General features: G+C 37.4%; 3 protein-coding genes across 7 annotated transcripts; 2 read left to right on the forward strand and 1 right to left on the reverse strand.

Moving 5' to 3' along the window:
- Positions 1 to 552: 552 nt before the first annotated feature.
- On the forward strand, positions 553 to 5,245 carry LOC109013492 (myosin-binding protein 7-like). 2 transcript variants are annotated; one of them, XR_001999591.2, is made up of 5 exons: positions 553 to 948; positions 1,224 to 2,882; positions 3,686 to 3,732; positions 4,122 to 4,369; positions 4,949 to 5,245. XR_001999591.2 is itself a non-coding variant. In XM_018995595.2 (4 exons), the coding sequence occupies exons 2-4, from the start codon at positions 1,488 to 1,490 to the stop codon at positions 4,222 to 4,224; spliced, it is 1,545 nt and encodes a 514-aa protein (XP_018851140.1). In that variant the 5' UTR covers positions 553 to 948; positions 1,224 to 1,487; the 3' UTR covers positions 4,225 to 4,557. The 2 variants fall into 2 exon arrangements, 1 of the variants encoding a protein (XP_018851140.1); XM_018995595.2 differs by lacking the exon at positions 4,949 to 5,245 and having other exon boundaries at positions 4,122 to 4,557.
- Positions 5,246 to 5,918: 673 nt separating this feature from the next.
- LOC109013493 (F-box protein At5g06550) lies at positions 5,919 to 8,195 on the forward strand. The gene is made up of 2 exons (XM_018995596.2): positions 5,919 to 7,301; positions 7,757 to 8,195. Exons 1-2 carry the CDS (start codon positions 5,983 to 5,985, stop codon positions 7,992 to 7,994), a joined length of 1,557 nt encoding a protein of 518 aa, XP_018851141.2. The 5' UTR covers positions 5,919 to 5,982; the 3' UTR covers positions 7,995 to 8,195.
- Positions 8,196 to 8,699: 504 nt separating this feature from the next.
- LOC109013494 lies at positions 8,700 to 18,167 on the reverse strand. Of its 4 annotated transcripts, XM_018995598.2 has the most exons (16): positions 17,928 to 18,115; positions 17,681 to 17,832; positions 16,199 to 16,362; positions 15,367 to 15,440; positions 15,150 to 15,288; positions 14,927 to 15,015; positions 14,694 to 14,847; positions 14,414 to 14,613; positions 13,262 to 13,467; positions 13,067 to 13,165; positions 12,506 to 12,627; positions 11,287 to 11,388; positions 10,710 to 10,819; positions 10,467 to 10,554; positions 9,767 to 9,963; positions 8,963 to 9,191 (listed from the first exon to the last, which is right to left on the reverse strand). In XM_018995598.2, exons 3-16 carry the CDS (start codon positions 16,307 to 16,309, stop codon positions 8,975 to 8,977), a joined length of 1,908 nt encoding a protein of 635 aa, XP_018851143.1. In that variant the 5' UTR covers positions 16,310 to 16,362; positions 17,681 to 17,832; positions 17,928 to 18,115; the 3' UTR covers positions 8,963 to 8,974. The 4 variants fall into 4 exon arrangements, with proteins under 4 accessions (XP_018851144.1, XP_018851143.1, XP_018851142.1 ...); XM_018995599.2 differs by lacking the exon at positions 17,681 to 17,832 and having other exon boundaries at positions 8,700 to 9,191; positions 17,928 to 18,167; XM_018995597.2 differs by lacking the exons at positions 17,681 to 17,832; positions 17,928 to 18,115 and adding an exon at positions 17,084 to 17,347.
- Between the last annotated feature and the right edge of the window lie 578 nt (positions 18,168 to 18,745).

Raw genomic sequence — 18,745 nt, forward strand, 5'->3', positions numbered from 1 at the left:
ACTTCACACCACTGAATCAATATCTTATTTCAATTACAATACATAAATAAATTTAGGAAGTTGGTCCTACAACAGTATTTAATATTTATTTAATACTATCTAAAAAAAAATTATTACAATTTATCTCTTTTATGCATATTAAATTCAGACATTAACTTTGAAAGAATATTTTTCTCATCACATTGAATTATGACACTTATGACAACATCCGTTCAAATCTTAAATTATTAAAACGAATAACGTTGTACCCTTAACATTATAGTTTTTTAATTATAAATGATAACATCCGTTCAAATCTATTCATTAAGGTAATAATTAATATATGATGCAGTAAATCTCGACCGTTGGTAGACAACAATCGAACTCATTCGCGCTACAACAGTCGAGATAGTCAGGTGAAAAAGGTTGTCAATAAAAACAAAAAACAAAAAAGAAAGAGAAGTCCAGTGAAAAAGCCAAAGGTGTGTTTTTTTTAATTTTTTTAAAGCGCCATCCATCTCAACCGCCCAAATATCCTAAATCCATTCTGACTCATCAACAGCCGTCCATCTCTCTTACACCTTCTTTTTCTCCGTTTGCGATCGTTGGGCGTGTGCTGGGTCTCCCTGCCCAGAGCGTCTCCCTCTCTGTCTCCGTCTCTCTTCATTGCATATCGAGAAGGCCTTTAACGAATCGAATAAAGCAACTCCAGCCAAGGGACAAAAATTGAAAAAAATCTGCGGTTTCTAAATATCTCTCTCTATTCCCTCTTCGAATTTCTTTACCTCCAAACATCATTCCTGCAACAAAAAAATATTTCCAGGCGCCTGTTTGGTTGTTTTGCCGCTAGCTCTTCTCCGGATCGATTTTCTAAGGAAGATATTTCCCGGCAAAAAAAAAATCACCTCCATTTTTAGCTCTCGGCGACAACGACTTCCTCTGCTACTTGGTTCTCCAAGCTATTCCAAGGTACTCCCCTCTCTTTTTATCTTTCTGCCTGGTTCTGTTGGTTCCAGTTAAAAATCTGTTTGTGGATAACTTCCGGGAAAGTTGTTTCTATGGAAAGCTCCGATTTTGTTTGTTGAGATTTTCCCTGTGGCTCACGGGAAATTTATCGTGCATCGTCGACTATTCTCATAAAAAAGAAACATCTTTTTATATTCCTTGAAGTACAGGTATACTTTTACCGGGTAAATTTTCTCTCTGTTATTTCCTAACATATACATATATATTTTTTGTAAAAGGTTCTTCGATTCTTGGAGTTTCAATTTTGCTGTTTGTTTCTTCTGGAGCCTTGCGTGTGATTTTGTTGGTTCAGAGGAACAATAGCTGGTGGTTGGGCTGGAGAGGGAGGATTCATTGATGGAGGATTTACATTCAAGAGGCAGGATTTTAGACCTCAAAAATTATATTTTTGTCTCTCATATAGATTCTTGATATCTTGATATGTTCGATCCATTTTTGCAATTGGATCTGGGATATATTTGAGGTTGAATGCAAATTGGTTTATGGATTTGGAAGCATCTTCTTCGTCAAGGGATTTTTTGAAATGCTGTAATTGTGGGTGTAGCTGTTCCTTGATCAGTAGCTCTTCAGGTACTTGGCTTCGGTCTGTAAAACGAAAGTATGATGAGTTTGAGGAGCGTAACCGATTCTCCATACCAGGGTTCGATTTCTTCTCAAATGCTAGGATTCAGATTGAGAACGAATGTGCTCTGCTCCGTGAGATGGTTAGTAGTCAACAGGAAGCAATTCAGGATTTGCATACTGAATTGGAGGAAGAGAGAAATGCCTCTTCATCAGCTACAAATGAGGCCATGTCGATGATATTGAGGTTGCAAAGGGAGAAGGCGGAGATCCAAATGGAGGCCCGACAATTCAAGCGTTTTGCAGAGGAGAAGATGGCACATGACCAACAGGAGCTTATGGCTTTGGAAGATTTGTTATATAAGAGAGAGCAGGTCATTCATTCGCTTACTTGTGAAGTGCAGGCTTATAAGCATAGGATGATGAGTTATGGGCTCACAGAGGCTGAGGTGGAGGGTGAGAGAAGTGGGCTTAGCCATTACTCTAGCATGGTGGAGTTTGATACGCAAATCGAACTCCCCATGTATGACTACCCACCTTTGAAATGTAGATTACACGAGACCCAAGCTCCTTTGGAGGATGAAAATGATGGAGATGATGTTGAGAAATATGCATTTGGTGAGACCCCTTGTGCTAAAGACCAGCTGAAAAACTTGGAAAATAGAGTCTTCCAGATGGAGAGAAGTCCCAGCAACAGTCGGCTGGATGGGGATTTCTCTGGTTCAAAGAACATTCTAGAAAAGGTGGTAGTTGGTCACTCTCCCAGGCGGTCAAGAGACTCCAGTAGATTTTACAACGAACCAAGTTCGTTCATGGGGGTGGTCAAAGAAACTGGTCCAGATATTTCCACAGAATATCCGAGGCCCAGTAGCAGTTTCATTAATACAGAGGATGTCTCACAGGTAGAGGACGACACTAATTTGAGAAAGTTTGATAATGCATCTGAAATGGCAGATGACATGAGTGACAGAGTTTATACCATTGACTCTGTCCATAATGGAGTACCGAATGGTGGTTTTACCAATCCCAAAGCTGGAGTTGGTATTTCTGAAGAATATGTAACCACTCCAATGTCACTGAATCGGGCTGATCATGCGGATCCAGACATTAAGAAGCTCTATTTGAGGCTTCAGGCACTTGAGGCAGACAGGGAATCAATGAGGCAGGCAATCATTTCCATGCGTACTGATAAAGCTCAAATGGTACTACTGAAGGAAATAGCTCAACATTTGTGCAAGGAAATGTCACCAGAAAGGCAAATGACTATAAAGAAGCCATCTCTTCTAGGAAGCTTTTCATTTATATCGGTTTTTAAGGTAATTCTGGAAACTCTTTGGTGTTGACCAACGGGAAATTACATCATTCTACTAAAACTTCTAGCCTCAAAATACGATTATGTGGATGATTGCCACGGTGCATTTGCTGCCCTTTTATCAATATCTTTAAATTGCTAGAATGATTAGCAGTTTACAACTTTATGCGAACTGGATTTTTAAGTTGAAAAAAAAAAAACTTCTGTTTTTAAAATTACTCAATTGAACTAGAATTTGAAGTAGAGAATTCTTCTCATATTTGCTTCATTTGAGCTATTAACATCTTGCAGCTCCTCTCTTTCTAAGCCACGCTTTTCATATTCTGATAAGTTGACTACATTTTTTTTTCTCTTTTATTTTCTTTATCTGCCTCCACCCGTTCTTTTTGCTTTCAACAGTTTTGTCAATGTTATCGTACTTAACACAAGAAACTTGTCAGCTATTTGTCCCCAGTGAACACCATAGCTACTTTGCATCCTTATTGAGCTATATTTCCAATTGCAAAAATATGGCTCTTGTTTTATCTCTTCTTCTTGTTTCTTTCCTTTATTCATCCATTTGCTTACAGTTTTATATGTTAGAAGCTGAAATAATATTGCATTTTCTTGAACAGTATTATCCTTTGATCCTATATTAGACCTCAAGATCATTATAATAGTTTTGCTGTTTTATAGCAGGAAATGTGATAGCTATTTCAGCAACTTTTGATTTTCCGTCAACTTATCATTATACAGCTTTCCTAAGAGAAAAAACTATTTTAGCTTTAGCACTTATACTTTGTTTTATCTTTTGTGTTTTTTGTTCAGTGGATTGCCTCATTTATTTTCTGGAAAAAGAGATCTCGTCAAAGCAAGTAAGTGTCTTTTTCTTCAACAGATGACATTGTATTTAGCCGCAAACCCCTACCATGCAGTGAGACACATGTTAAATGCTAGCGCTTAAAATGAATTCAGAGAAAAAGGTCCAAAACCCAGAAAGGGAGAAAACTGGAATCTGAAAAGGGAGAAAACAATCCTTTGTAGTAAAAGAGAATTATACTATTTTTTTCCCAATACAAAGATAATTATACTCAATTTGGAGTGGTTATTAATTTTGTGATTATCACGGGAACAACATGCATTTTTTTGGGGGGTAGTAACACATTTTTTTGACCTGGAGATCTTCGCCTCTTGGTAGTGGTGTTTAAGTCTGGATCGATAAAAGTAGTTTAGTCTCTTATTTGTTGCATTTATAATATTGCAGGTACATGTGTGGCCTCTCAACCAGCACTATGGGCTTGCTAATGCTTCTAGACAAGGGCCCTCGTGTGAGGCCATGGAGATGTCTTACAAGCACGCAAGTGTAAATGCATTCTCAATTCTTCCGTATCCGTTGGGTGTCTATCCTTATGCTTGTGGACAGCTAGTGAATTCCTGATTTCGACTTCTATGCTTAGATTTTACATTCTTTTTCTGGGTTCTTGGTTGCTGCAAAAGTGGTTGAATTGTGAGGTATTCTTTTGTTTCATTTCTTGTGATTGACTGTATTTTGCTCCTTGATCGGCGAAACATTTATATGATATAGGCATGCCTGCTCGTGTACTTGGACTTGAGCTCCAGACTGTCTTTTGACAATTTTCCTGTATATTGCATCTTCATGTATGATTTCCATAAAAAAAAAAATAGTGTCTATTCTTGTAGGATTCAAGCACATAATCTCATGTATGATTTACCATCGAAAGTATGCAGTTTCTATTCTTGTAGGATTCAAGAACAATCTCTCCTTCAGGCAAGGGTTTTCTTTTCGTCCTTTTGATTTCATCTCTCTCTTATAGCTTTATTTATAGGATTGAACAACCCCACATAATTCGACCTTTTTGTTCTGACTTTTGGGTTGAATGAGGGGTAAATGGTGTTGTCGGAGCATATGTGGTATTTCTTGTCTGATTTTGTGCAGTTTCCTTCTCAACCGACCAAAACCATGAAAGAGCTAGGAAGCTTCGTTTTGAAGGACTAATGTCAAAATCTTCATGACATTCTTGTGTCCATGATGCATGAATTGCTATCTTTTTCTTTGTTTTTTTTTTAAAGGTGCAGTTGCTATATCAACTGGCAGCGGAATACGATGGCAACACTCAGTGGCTTCATTCAAAACCTTGCTCAAAAAGGACGCCTACCGTGTAGTGACTAAAATGGCTTACCTTTATTCAAAATAAATCCCACCGAGTGAATGATGGGACAAATTTTTATTGTTATTATTACAATGATTTGGCTTCATGGATACTTTGCAATGTAGAAGGTAAAGGGCTGAGACTTACGGTGCTGTTAAAACTTCAAAGCAAGGCATAAGTTAATGAGGTAAAAAGCATTTGAAAAAAGTTTCATCCAGCCTGATCAACAAACAAAGGATTGATTCTCCATCGTTTGCAAATGGCTGTCACTTTGATCTGTTATCTACTTTTTTTTTAAAATTTTTTTTTTTGTGGTATCCCTTGTGTTCTGAATTTCAAGAATAATGTTGTTCATTATCTTTGATTTTATCATCCCTAATTATATTGTATATGAGATATTTTAAAATTTATTTAAATAGTTGACATATGAAAGCATTTAAAATGTGTTAAATCAGCAAGTAATCGAAAATGGCAAGATTTTTAATAGTAAGAGCAAACACTCCATTGTCTGTAACTATCAATATCCAAAGTATAAGGTAAGGCCTCATTAGCTGAAGTTTGGTAATGCACAATAAATTCTAACGAGTGAGTGAATTGAAATTTGAGAGGGGATATATATGTATATACTAAATAAATAAATCACATGTCTTTTGTAAAAAAATGAGTCTCATTAATAAATAATAGATATTTTACACTTTTTAGGTGAGTCTATTTTTTTACAAAAGTTTACATGGGAATTATTTATTTAAAATTTGTACAAATCATTTCGCTTCTTATGGGTCTAAGTCTTGTACTTAACGGCCTTGATAGCTGGTTTAAGCCCGCCCAGGCTGAGCCCAATCCATGTTGGGCCTGGGCTTTGGTGGATTATATGAAACGACAAAACCTTTCAGCTTCTCCACCGATGGCTAAACCCTCCGCCTCTACAATCATCGTCGCGCAAAACGTCCAACAATGCTGAGCTGCAGGTCAATGCTTTCTCAAACCATAAAGAAAAAGAAAAAGAACAAACGCAAAAACGAAAACAAGATTTCTGCAAATAGAGCTGTTTCCAGAAAGCAAAGTTCCATTTCCAAAAACAATGAATCGCCATACCAGGAGTACGAAGAAGAAGAAGAAGATACTGGAGAAGGTTTTAGCCTTAAGACCTCAGCTCCTCCATCACACACTCACGGGGTTCAACCACTGGGCAATCTCTACCTCAACCCAGGTTGTATAAACTCCAGAAATACTGGCTTAGGTAACCTCCAAACCCTTACCGATGAGCTTGTTCTTGACATCCTAGGCCTCCTGGATGGAACCCACTTGGGTGTCTTGGCCACGGTTAGCAAATCCTTCTATGTTTTCACTAATCATGAACCACTCTGGAGGAACCTTGTTCTGGAAAATCTAAATGGTGGTTTTTCCTATAATGGGTCTTGGAAATCTACTTATATTGCCGCTTCTTACCCTTCATTCGAGGTTTCGGATATTTGTGTTTCCCGTTTGAGGGTGAGGGATTTTTATTCTGATTATCTTTTCCAGAGTTGGCTCTGTGCTAATCTTGAAATGAAACCTGAGTGGCTTGAAAGAGATAATATAATACGAAGGAAAGGCATTTCGGTTGAAGAATTCGTGTTGAACTTTGAGGAACCAAATAAGCCGGTTTTGCTGGAAGGGTGTTTGGATAATTGGGTTGCACCCAAAAAATGGGACAGAGATTATTTGGTTCGATTGTGTGGTGATGTTCGATTTGCAGTTGGACCGGTGGAGATGAAGCTTGAGGAGTACTTTAAGTACTCGGATCACACGAGGGAAGAAAGGCCATTGTATTTATTTGACCCAAAATTTGCAGAAAAAGTTCCAAAATTGGGTTCAGAATATGAAGTTCCAGTGTATTTTGGGGAGGATTTGTTCAATGTTTTGGGTAATGAGAGGCCAGATTATAGGTGGATTATAATTGGACCAGCTGGGTCTGGTTCATCGTTCCACATTGATCCCAATTCCACATCAGCTTGGAATGCAGTTATCAAGGGTTCCAAGAAGTGGGTCTTGTTTCCTCCTGATGTGGTTCCACCTGGGGTGCACCCAAGCCCAGATGGTGCTGAGGTAGCATGTCCTGTTTCAATCATTGAGTGGTTCATGAACTTCTATGGTGCAACAAAAACTTGGAAAAAGAAACCTATTGAGTGCATCTGTAGGGCTGGGGAGGTGATCTTTGTGCCTAATGGATGGTGGCATTTGGTGATTAACCTGGAGGAATCCATTGCCATTACACAGAATTATGTTAGCAGGTATCCTTGTGATATCTATTAATCTTATGGTTTTAAAGAACCCCCTTATCTGCTTGTGGCGAATTTCATCTGTGGAAAGAAATTACTTTCACTCCAGTCAGAACAGCAATTTGAAAAAAAAAATGAAGATTTGACATATGATATGCAAACAGAAACAAAATGAAAAATTTTAGCTTAAGGTCCATGTAAATCTTCTCCAGTTTTTCCAGAATGCATCAACAACAATATCATTACTACATGTTGAAACTTGGCTTCATCCCCTGATATTTCACCCAACTTAAAGGACTGGAATAGATTATACTAGCAGTTTAATGGCATTTCTCTTGTAGTTGTTTCACAATAATTGATATACTGCTCTGCTAACTCTATCATGCATGCCTATTCTGTAATATCCAGTCTTCTAGGACAGAACTCGAAAAGAAAAAAAAAAATTATATATGGTTTACATGTTGCAGGAGGAATTTGTTGAATGTCTTGGACTTTCTTAAGAGGCCAAATGCAAACACACTGGTATCTGGAACAAGAGACCGAGTGAATTTGTATGACAAGTTTAAGAATGCCATTGAAACTTCTTTCCCTGGAACCTTGGAGCAGTTGGTGCAGGAAGCAGAGGAGAAAAGGGCACAGCAAAAACTTTCCTTTTGGGACACAGTAACAGATTCCAAGGTGGGGGCTTTCAAGTTCTCTTTCTAGACACACATGAAGACCACAGCGGTGTCCGCAAACCAGACGAATACTCCGGAGTGGCAGCATACTTTTTGGGGTATATCAAGCTCGGTTGTTGCTACCATTCAAACAGTTTTGAATTTGATTTACTTGACATCATTGTACTCGATTTTTTGAAACAATTGAAATGCTTTTACAAGTCTGTCTTAACGCATCCCATAAATATTGTAGGAAAAGAAAGAGTTCCATATATTGGCATGTCCTACTAGCTAATGCGTCATGGAGAACATTTGAAAGCTCTTATGTTTGAAAGACAAGGTGTCAACATGGGACTTGCCAAGTCGTTTAGGCATATCGGCCAATCCATGAATGTCAATTTGATGCCAAACTCTATTGAACATAGTTACATTAAGCACAATAGTTTTGACGCCCGAGTAGTGAACCATGAACAAATCGAGAATCTCAATTTCTTTATTTATATAAGATGCATTAATACGGGGATATTCAGTCCCATGGTTCATTTTTAGATCGAATTGCAACGCATAGGCCTCCTGCCTTAATCTGACCTTCCCACTTCGATTGAAGTTCTGTACTCAAAACTCAAAAGTGGGGTCTGTAGCTATGAGCACTCAAGCCCACGATCAGATTATCAACCATGGATATGCGCAAAAATCCTTCTTAGTTCTTACCATATATGCTAGATTTGAGACATGAGGAAGCAAGCCTTCCAAGTTTCATCATAACTATCACCTTTTATCATTTTTATTTAACCTGACTAGGGGGACCGGCCAATATTACTTCATCAAAATGGTGAAATATCTTAAAAGATTGTTCAACGAGTTTTACAAAAGCAATAATCAACAATGTTACACTGTTACTGATATGATTATACAAGATTGCAATGCAAAAGAAAGGAGAAAACGCAGGGGTTAAAAGGACCATAAATCAGCAACGATTAGTGAAAACGGGATATTGTTGTATCTGGCAAAGATCCCGAAAGCAGAATGTCAAAGAGGAGAAAGTGAAGCTGTATAAGAACCATCAGAGTACTTCAAGCCTTTTAATAAACCTGAGCACAAGTACGGAGTAATGATGGCGTCTGGAATACCAAAATCATAGCTGCTTTCTTGCAAGCACTCACCCTCTGCAGCTTGAGAATCAGATTTCTTACAAGCTGCACCAAGAGCTACATTCAACCCAACTGAGGTAGGTTCCGTTATAAAACTGAAAGAGCACCAAAATTAAAATCGGTAAGAGCTAAATATACGTAGCCATTGTCTAATAACACATTTAATTCAAACCATTTTATTAACCAAATGCTCGTGAAACTCTATTCTGTAAAACAATGTGCAAAACCAATAGGGAAAAACAAGCAATTAAGACCATCAAGGATAAATTGGATACACTGGGTTCATCCCTTGGAAAAAATAGGGAAAAAGAATAACCTTTCATAACATTAATTCATGCAACTTAATCAACAAAATCAATCTAGAGAAGCCTCAAAGCTTATCTCGTCTTTTCCTGGACAACTTCCCCTTACTTCCAGTAAAGCAACTTAAATGTCTATTCTATCATAACCAAAAAATTTGCCCACTTTAAGATACACTTGATAGGGGGTCCTCAACCTACCCACTTTAATTTTGTTCGTTTAAGAGTGATGGCACTTTCTAGCTGTGACACACCCCTCACCCCAAAAAAAGGAATACCAAAGCAATATTATAGGAAGTGAGAGAATAACTCGAGCATGTTAAAATCATCAAGACTCGGTATCATGTTACAAAATCTACCCCTTATGATACCTTGCCTCAAAGCTTCTCCCTTCAGAACCCATAACGGCACACATACTACATATAATCCATGGTGGAAGATATGCATCCTTGATTTCAATGCTATAGCAGAGGCCGGCAGAAGAACCGGGCACATGTTCACCACCATCACTGGATTCTTTAGGAGGACAAGCAATATGATCTGCTCTTTTCCACTCCATGCACTTTACCTGCAAACCAAAAGGAAAAAACAATAAATTTCAATAATATGTTTCACAGCAATGAGCAATAACAGCATATATTTGTTTTTTTGTTAACATATATTTGTTGACTCAAAGAAGTGTTCCTAACATTTATATGTTTGTACACTGAATAAATGCAAGTAATAGAACATTCACGTCAAACAACTTTCTGCTTCTGTAGTACCGCAGAAGTGATATCGCATTGGCAATAAGTTACTGGTAACATAGTAAAGGCAGCGATGCAGGTTTTTTACAACAATTAGCATTTGCAATGGCAATATAGGTTTGGAGAATCATGCTTGAACCAAAACCAGACATGGGCAAGAGCTAAAAGTGTGATATAAAGCAACTACTAGATATGCTGACTTGGCAATCTAGATGAGAGAATGACTCAATATTATGGTTTGAGCATGTTTTGAACTTCCATAACACCTATTATATGCTGAACTTTATTGGCAGAGGAACCCCTAATTTACATGTTTTATACGTACCTCTGGAGCAGATAGAGCAGCATTCTTAAATGGCACAGGTGAACACAATAAAGGAACATCCATACCAGCTAAGAAGGTCAAGAAAGATCTAGAGAAAACCACAAGAAAAAGGAGTGAGATTTGGCAACATGATAATGGACATAAGAAACATGAAGAAAACCATTTACACTGATAATATAGTATCTGAAAAATCAAGTTATGAAAACAGTAATCTTTTAGAAACTTAATTTACAATGTGCTGACCTATAATTTAACAAGAAATCATATAAACCATGTACGCTCTTATTGCCACTGAAAACCAGCAAAGATTGTGAGCTATTATCGATGTCAGATGAGGAACTCACGCGCCGAGTCTGCATAGCATTTCAAAGGAAAGTCCAATGACTATAAATGCACAAGAAATGATATCAAAAGTAGTAGACCAATTCCCTAACTACGGCATAATACACAGCTAATTATAAACAAGATTTCCTTGCAGAGAAGATGGACCTGCTCCTTCCAAATATGTGATAAGTTCAGAGGGAATGGCATACATGCTCACCATGCTGCAACCAATATCTTTGCAAAATGGAGACCCACATCATCCTATATTAAAACTAGTCAGGTTTCCCTTTTGGTTTTCAAACTAACCAAAAGCCTTCTTATTTCAATTGGTCGATAAGTCAGCAAGAGGCAATTCCAGGACTAGAATAAACTCCTTAGTGGGACAATAATCATCAATGTCCCACACGGTGGTTATATCTCATGGTCCACCTCAGGCCTGAATTCAGAAAATTTAAGTGAGAGCAGACTGCCAAATATAAAAGGTAGAGATATAAACCTGGCCTAAATTATGCTTCACAATCTCTGAGAGCTCGACCAGATCTTCAGTAGTTGCTTGCTCTACTTCAGAATGGCAAAGAGGCATAGAGAAACAAACATCCTAGAAAACATTAATTGCAACAAAATAAGATGTCAGACAATATTGAACATATAGAAATCTATTTAAAGGAAAAATATACATGTGACAAGGTGTGGAAATCGAAGAATACATTCTATCATGGCAACAGTTCAGCAGTACATAATTTATGTAAGGTCTACAAATTCTTGGAACAATATCAATCTCAGGCAGCATTAGATGATCAAAATATATTGTACAATTATTCATACGTCTATCTCTCCTAAATCTACAACCAAATATAATTCTATCAATGTGGCTTGTTATTCATCTAATGTTATTGCAAATAAAGTTTTCAAATTCCAACAATTAAGTCAAAACTTGCATTTGCTAATGTAGAACTAAATTCGAAGATTAATCACATTCATAGATAGAAATCAGATATTCTCTTAAATTTAACAATTCAAGTCAGAGCTCTAAAATCCTTAAATCTATGTACTTTACTACCACCACCTCAGTAAAATCCTAACTTCAAACAAGGCAAGTTCAATTTGTGCCAGCTTTAAAGTACAAGAAAAAAGAAGAAACAAAATAGAATCTAGGGTTATCAACATAACATTTGGATTATAAAACAATCTCTTTCACTAAGAAATGCCAAAAATAAGGGTTAGCAATCTTTGAAGCGACCTGTGAACCTAATACCATTACAGAATGATAAGATTAAAATTGAACATAAATCGGCTGCGTACCCTTCAGGATAACTCGAGCGACCCGATTACTTGTTCGTGACTATGCAAGGAATGGGTCATACCTCGTCGTGTTGTGTTGTAACAAGGGTCCATAACTAGTTTCTTATACAGGATATATTGGGTCGTGTATTGTCTAGTCAACTCCCTGGCCCACATAGACAGGTTGTGTTGTGTTTGAGTTAGGGTGTGTGACCTGTTTAGCTGTTCAAATTGACTCATATATGACCCAACACAAACCCAACCCTGTGGCACAGATTGCCAGCCCTACAAACATGTTCTATCAAAAGCAAAACTACTTCTTAGCCATGCACTACACAATAAATAAGAAAACAAAAGACTACAAATTTTTGCTTAATAAAAAACAGGTACAAGCTCCAAATAAAAAGCTTGAAAACTGAAGGAGTACATCTTACATGTTCTCTCAACAATGATCTCAAACCTTTCGTTGAACGGGAGATATAAGCACTGCATGAGCACTTGGTCCTCCTCAAGCCATCACCACCGTTGAACATAACCACAAAGTGTGAAGTACAGACTACAAAGTTTTCAATAAAATCAGTCCATCAACGTAGAGTTTCACACTAAAATGAGATTTAACTGGTGGAAGAAATAGTAAAGAGTCTAAGAATAAAAAAACGTTCAGTAGGCAGCATCAATGAACATAAACATGCATATTTTCTTCCAGACAACCTATGGTATGTGCAATATGAAACCATTATCCATTGACAACTATCATGAAAAAGGATTTTTTACAGATTTAATAAAAATCCAGATCCTTATTGTTGCAACTCATAAAAATTATTCAGGCATAATATAATTGTAAATTTAGGATTTAAGTTCCAAAGGGATCACATTGTGGTGCTACTCTAGAGCATAATTAACTGCTTCTAATCTGAGTTCAGAAGGTACTCTATGCATACATACTTGATAGGATTTGATAAACAAATTGTACTGGCGTAAGAATAGGTGATTACCATAAAAGAGATTGCAAAAATGATTCCGAAGCATGTAGTAAAGACTACGAAAAGAGTCTTCCCATGCAAGCTGTCGTTTATTTAGAAAATCCATTTCCACTGCACAAAAGGGAAAAGCATTAAGGACCATGGTTGGGGTTGAGGGAAGATGGGGATGGGGATGGGGTCAGCTTGTGGAAGTAAACATTGACACACCTCCATCTGCCGCTGACGAGGTCAACACTGAGATGAGAGAAGGTGGTAAGGTAGATTGAGGATAAACCCAAGAATGCATAACTTTAGAATTTAAGGCATGCAAAGTGGATGTGTGCACTGAGCTATGTCTGTTGTTCTGACCCTCAAAATGACCAAATTGGAATGGGAGCTGTGGCATGGTACTTGACATTATTGACCTGTGAATTCTATATACAGGAAAACAAGATAAAGTCAGTTCACCAATGAGAATAGCCAATCAGGCTATCGTATGGATAAACAATGAGCAATGTATTTGAATTACATCCCGTGCTCTTGGCATGATCACAGCATGTCGATTAATGTTACATAGTTCGCAGTAGATAACAAAATGAAAAGATTTTTGTCTTTCACGATCATGCTATCAGTACATAACCATTATTTTGTGTACTTAATAGCAAGACTTATTTGTCAAAGATTAAAAACCAAAGTAGAATTTTCATTAACAGACAGATCTGAAAGAAAACCCATTAAATTACAGTCAAGAAAAAGGTAGACCCAAAAAGAATGCATGCTGACCCATGATGCGTTTGAAGATACAACCCTCAACAGAAAAAACTGGCAAGAAGAAATGTTGAGTTCAAGTTTTTAAAAGATGCATAATCGAGGATAAGGAAATATCTCAATCAGAAGTTTCTGAATTCATCAATTTTTTTTTTTTAATCAAAATCCGAGAACCAAGACAGAAAAACTTTCTCAAGCATCTCACTTTGATTCTACAATCTTCAAAGTCAAATATTGCAGAAACAAGTCCATATGATATAAGACATGCAAGGAAATATCTTTTTCGTGTACATGCAAAGGAAAGGAAATGGTCGTCCAACTAATAAAATGTATGACAAGAAAATTGTGTAGATAAATAGCATTCATCCCAGCTAAAGCGTCGATGCAGGAATATAATGCTCACTATGACCATCCAAAAGGAAAGGAAATGGTGGTCCGATTAATAAAACGCATGAAAAGAAAATTGTGTGTAGATAAATAGCATTCATCCCAGCTAAAGCGTCAATGCAGGAATATAATGCCCACTATGAACCATCCCATAGGATGATTCAATCACTGGCAATAACCAAACCATTAAGAACATGATGACCTTAGATATGCATGTACACTCACCGGTTCACTGGGTAAGAGGACACCAGCCGCATATGAGTTTTCAGTGTAAAATCTAAAGGAGCCTTTGCACCAGGTATATGGCATTCAGAGCAGAAATTGCCTGAATAAGTTGTAGGATCCCCATGTCTTTTGGAAGAATCATGAGGTAAACCAGAAATGGCAGGAGGGTCAGGGACAGCCAGTCCTTTTAATGCTTTATCCTATGAAAAGAAGTGGTGACTTATTCATATCAAATTTTAAGCTTAAATATTTTTCAAAGGAAACCGCATAGAGTATATACCATATCAACTCTTGCCAAGCCAGATGATCTATCACCACCTGATGAGAGCTCGCTAACACTACGGAATGTACTTTGACTACACTTTCCAATCGTTTGAAAAGCTTGTGCCACACCATCTTCGGCATCTTCAGCAGAAGCAACAGAACTTTCTGGACTGCAAGAGATAAAAGTGTAAACTATAGAAGAAACATGCTCTTTTATTGTAAAATAGTAGACCATACAGGAAGGCATACCATGAGATTTGGTGCCGTCTCTTGGCAGCCAAATTTGAAAGCAGAGATATATTCTTGAGGCTGCTAATTGGCTCAATTGAATTATTTTCCTGAATAAAACAAAAGAAAATTATTTTTACATAGGAAGCTAGGAACGATCACATTCGGATTCAGAGGTTTAAACCAGATTGAGAAGGTACACAAAAAAATAAAATTAATCTCATATACAAGGAAATATATTAACCTTTGCATTTTCTTTTCCAGAAAGCATTCTAAACCTGGATTTTTTAACAGGAAATACTTCATCCATACGGGTGTCAATGTATCTTAGGTTCCTAGATTGTTCAGGCTTCCTGAGCCCATGATCCACTTCATTAGTATCGCTGAGATTGAACAAGTTTCGGTGAGATACATACCCAGAAGAAGAATAATAATTCAAAGAGAAGTAAGGAAACACCTACTTTGAAGTACCCAGCAAAGGGGCTGGAGATTCATCTACAAGCTCTGTAGCATTCACCTGCTTCAATTGCTCTCCCTGTCATGCATCCACCAATGAATGAACAGTGAGTCCTTTCTCTATAAAATTTCTTACTGCTTGTTAGTATGAACAGGAGACTTCCTAGAAGTTAATTGTAACTAAATGCAATTCAAATTGTCCCCTGAGAGCACTAAGCTAGAACATTAATTTCGCTTAGAAAGTAATGAGAAATCTTCTATAACATACATCTAGAGTGTATACGAGCTTGCAGATGCACACAGAAGTTACACATAAAAATGAAACAGCCATCCCATGCAATGATGTATGGTTACCATAGGCTAAGAAAATTGTCAACCAAACTACACACTCCGTATGCTTACCAATTTTTTTGTTGAGTGACGTTGAATTTTCTCAATGTAGATTAGTCAGTAAAAAATTACCAGTACATCATCAATTCCAACCAAAGACCATAAAGCAGTGATGAACCATAGAATACATCCATAAACCATATGCATGGAAAGTTTTGCGTAAGGACATGACTTGGTGTAGAGTTGAAACTCACTAAAGCATTGCAACGTAGATTCCATATCATTCTCACTAAGATTTACAAGTGATTGAAAGATCTGGAGCCAATATAAACCATTGTTGCCAGGCCACAGTAATTTCTCACTACCACTATCATGTTGGGGACAGGCCAAAATTGAGCCATCTAAATGACAAAAGACTGACCATCCTCAACATATTACAGCAAATGATGATTCGAGCTGAAAACCACAAGCATTGATCAAAATAAGGTCATTAGTTTAGCAACTTACTCTCAGTTCTGATGGAGTCTTCCTTTTAACGGCCGCACCAACCTTCAGAGCTCCTCCACCAATTTGAAGAGAACTAGAAGTTAAAGAACCAGGTGCAGCAACTTTTGCCATGGTGTAGGGTTAGAAAACTCTGACTACGACACCTTGACAACTCAATTCACCTCCTACAAAGGGTTCAGAGCCAAAAGATAATAAGTCTTCAAAAGATAACACTGTTCAAGCACTCCTGATGACAACCATTAAAACTTAACTGGAGGTGGTGTTTGTAAGATTAATTGAAAGAGCAATCGCTCTTATGTGATGAAATGAAAGGAACGGCCTACAAATCAGTTTCTAGTGGTCCAACTTGAATATTCTTGAAGTTGTATGGTAATGCGTGAGTCTCCAAGCTATTTGATGCAGGAAAGTTTTAAAACTGTTTCCATTGTAGAACAATGGACAATAGTTCGTTTAAATAGACTCGCTAAAACTTAATTGTTCAATCATCCATCCCACATCACTCTCATTCTCAACCTATCTCGTACCGGTGGCAAATCCATCAGTACGGAAATCTCATTCTACCACACCATGTACTAAACTGTATTCTATCACAAATTTAGCTTCATCAAGTTTTGGAAAGAAGGTGACCACGGGTAATAGATGTAGTTTCACGCACAAAGGCATCTACCGCTACATTTTCGAACTTAAATTTCCATTAAAAGCGCCTGCAATAGAAAATACGTTCACGAATCACGACAACTGTTTATTTTCTTTGGAAACAAGCGGAGGACGAGCAATCCAGTTCCCTATGTATCAAATCTCTATAAAAGGCAAACAAAAACTTATAGACGTTGTATAGAGCTCAAAACGATTGATGACAATGAGATTCAGAAAAGAATGACTTACTTGCGCGAATAACTACTTTCCGATAAAAGCATCGAGACGAAAGACCGATAAAATGTAGATTCTAGGGTTTCGAATCGATTTGTCCTCCTGTTAGTAATCAGTGGCAAACCCACAGAGAGGACGAGAGAGATACGAGTTGCGAGTGGAGGGAGAGGGAGAGAGAGAGAGATGCAGAGATGTGGGAAAAATGCGGTAAAGTTTGTGGAATTGGGTTTGGTTTGAACCAACGTGGAATTTTCTTTTGAACGAAAATTATATCCGCAGTCCAATTCGCGCACCCCTCGCGCACCCCTTGCGCACGAAGACGGTGCGGATTGCGTTTGGCGGGAGACGAAATTAAAAAAAAAATGAAGCAGAAGAAGAATGGCCTAATGGCCGGACATTCAAGGTCCAACAAACATGCCGCCGACTCGCGTAGCATGGAAAAATAGGAATAGAAACAAGAAAGAGGATCGGTAAGCATGGCCTTCGGGGTTGAACTGAAGCAGTGGATCAACATAAACAAAAAGATTTAAAAGAACTGGAAATCAAAAATCGGGTGGATCTGGAGGTGCAGAGTTTGCCAGCCAGATATTTAAAAACAGGACAGGAGCTTACCAACCAGAGACGACGACGCCGACGGAGTTCGCCGAAGGGAGCAGCGAGATCGAGAGGCAAAGGCAGAAGTCCTATCCTTCCTGCCTCTTCGTCGTGTATCTGGAGGAAGAAGACGTGTTCTGCTATTTTGTGTCGTGTTTCATTTCTTTTTCCTTTTTTTTTTTTTTAATATAAAACAACCATGGCAGAACGCCAAGTCAGTAGGTGTGCGCAAGTGCCGTGTAAAAATGGAGAACATCGAGTTTACCTCTGAATTTGGAGCATTACGAAGACGCAGCTTAATGAAGTCAGTCCCAGTTAGGGCATTATGTGTACTGATGAAGGGAGGGGGAGATGAAGCACGGGGACGGGATTTCGAAGGGAGGGGGGAAGGGACGGGCTTCAACGGAGAGATGAGCCAAAAGGGAGGGGGAAGAAAAGCTTCGTAGATTCAACGAGGAGGGAATCCAAAATTCCAAAATGCAGAACCGGTTTTTTTAGTGAACCCGATTCACATGTGAGGTGTGGGGTGTGAGATTTAACACAGTGGCTGATGAAAATAATTGATAAAATTCTCGGCAGCCGTGCCACTCCCCACTAGTTTGAACAGTAAGATAGGATGAGATCAAAATTTAAATAAAATATTATTATAATTTTAATATTTAAAAAAGTTAAATTATTTATTATATTTTATATGAAAATTTAAAAAAGTTATAATAATGAGATAAGATAGGTTGAGAGTACTTTAGAAGTGTTATGAATATTTGTAAATAGTTATGTGTAGAGATTGGAGTGAGTTTATAGGTCCCATTGAGAGTATTTTGAATTGTTTGAATATGTAAAATATGTTGAGTTGTTGAATTTTTGATAAGTAGTTGAAAAATATGTGGGTCTTATAAATATTATAGTGATTTTATTTTTAGTAATAAATATTAGAATGATTTTATTATAGTGATTTTTTAATATTAATAAATATTGTAGTGATTTTATTTTATTTTTATATATAATAATGATAAATATTATAATGATTTTATTTTTAATTTATATATAATAGTGATAAATATTATTGTGATTTTATTTTTATAT

The sequence above is a fragment of the Juglans regia genome, chromosome 4 (genome assembly GCF_001411555.2).
Source record: "Juglans regia cultivar Chandler chromosome 4, Walnut 2.0, whole genome shotgun sequence".
Taxonomy (NCBI): domain Eukaryota; kingdom Viridiplantae; phylum Streptophyta; class Magnoliopsida; order Fagales; family Juglandaceae; genus Juglans; species Juglans regia.

Coding starts and splice junctions, on each gene's coding strand:
- LOC109013492 (XM_018995595.2), top strand. CDS start 1,488: ATGGATTTGGAAGCATCTTCTTCGTCAAGGGATTTTTTGAAATGCTGT. Junction 2,883..3,685: donor CATTTATATCGGTTTTTAAG/GTAATTCTGGAA, acceptor TTTTTTGTTCAG/TGGATTGCCTCATTTATTTT. Junction 3,733..4,121: donor AAGAGATCTCGTCAAAGCAA/GTAAGTGTCTTT, acceptor ATAATATTGCAG/GTACATGTGTGGCCTCTCAA.
- LOC109013493 (XM_018995596.2), top strand. CDS start 5,983: ATGCTGAGCTGCAGGTCAATGCTTTCTCAAACCATAAAGAAAAAGAAA. Junction 7,302..7,756: donor ACACAGAATTATGTTAGCAG/GTATCCTTGTGA, acceptor TACATGTTGCAG/GAGGAATTTGTTGAATGTCT.
- LOC109013494 (XM_018995599.2), bottom strand. CDS start 16,309: ATGGCAAAAGTTGCTGCACCTGGTTCTTTAACTTCTAGTTCTCTTCAA. Junction 14,614..14,693: donor GCTTGGCAAGAGTTGATATG/GTATATACTCTA, acceptor TTCTTTTCATAG/GATAAAGCATTAAAAGGACT. Junction 9,964..10,466: donor CTGCTCTATCTGCTCCAGAG/GTACGTATAAAA, acceptor TTTGGTTTGCAG/GTAAAGTGCATGGAGTGGAA.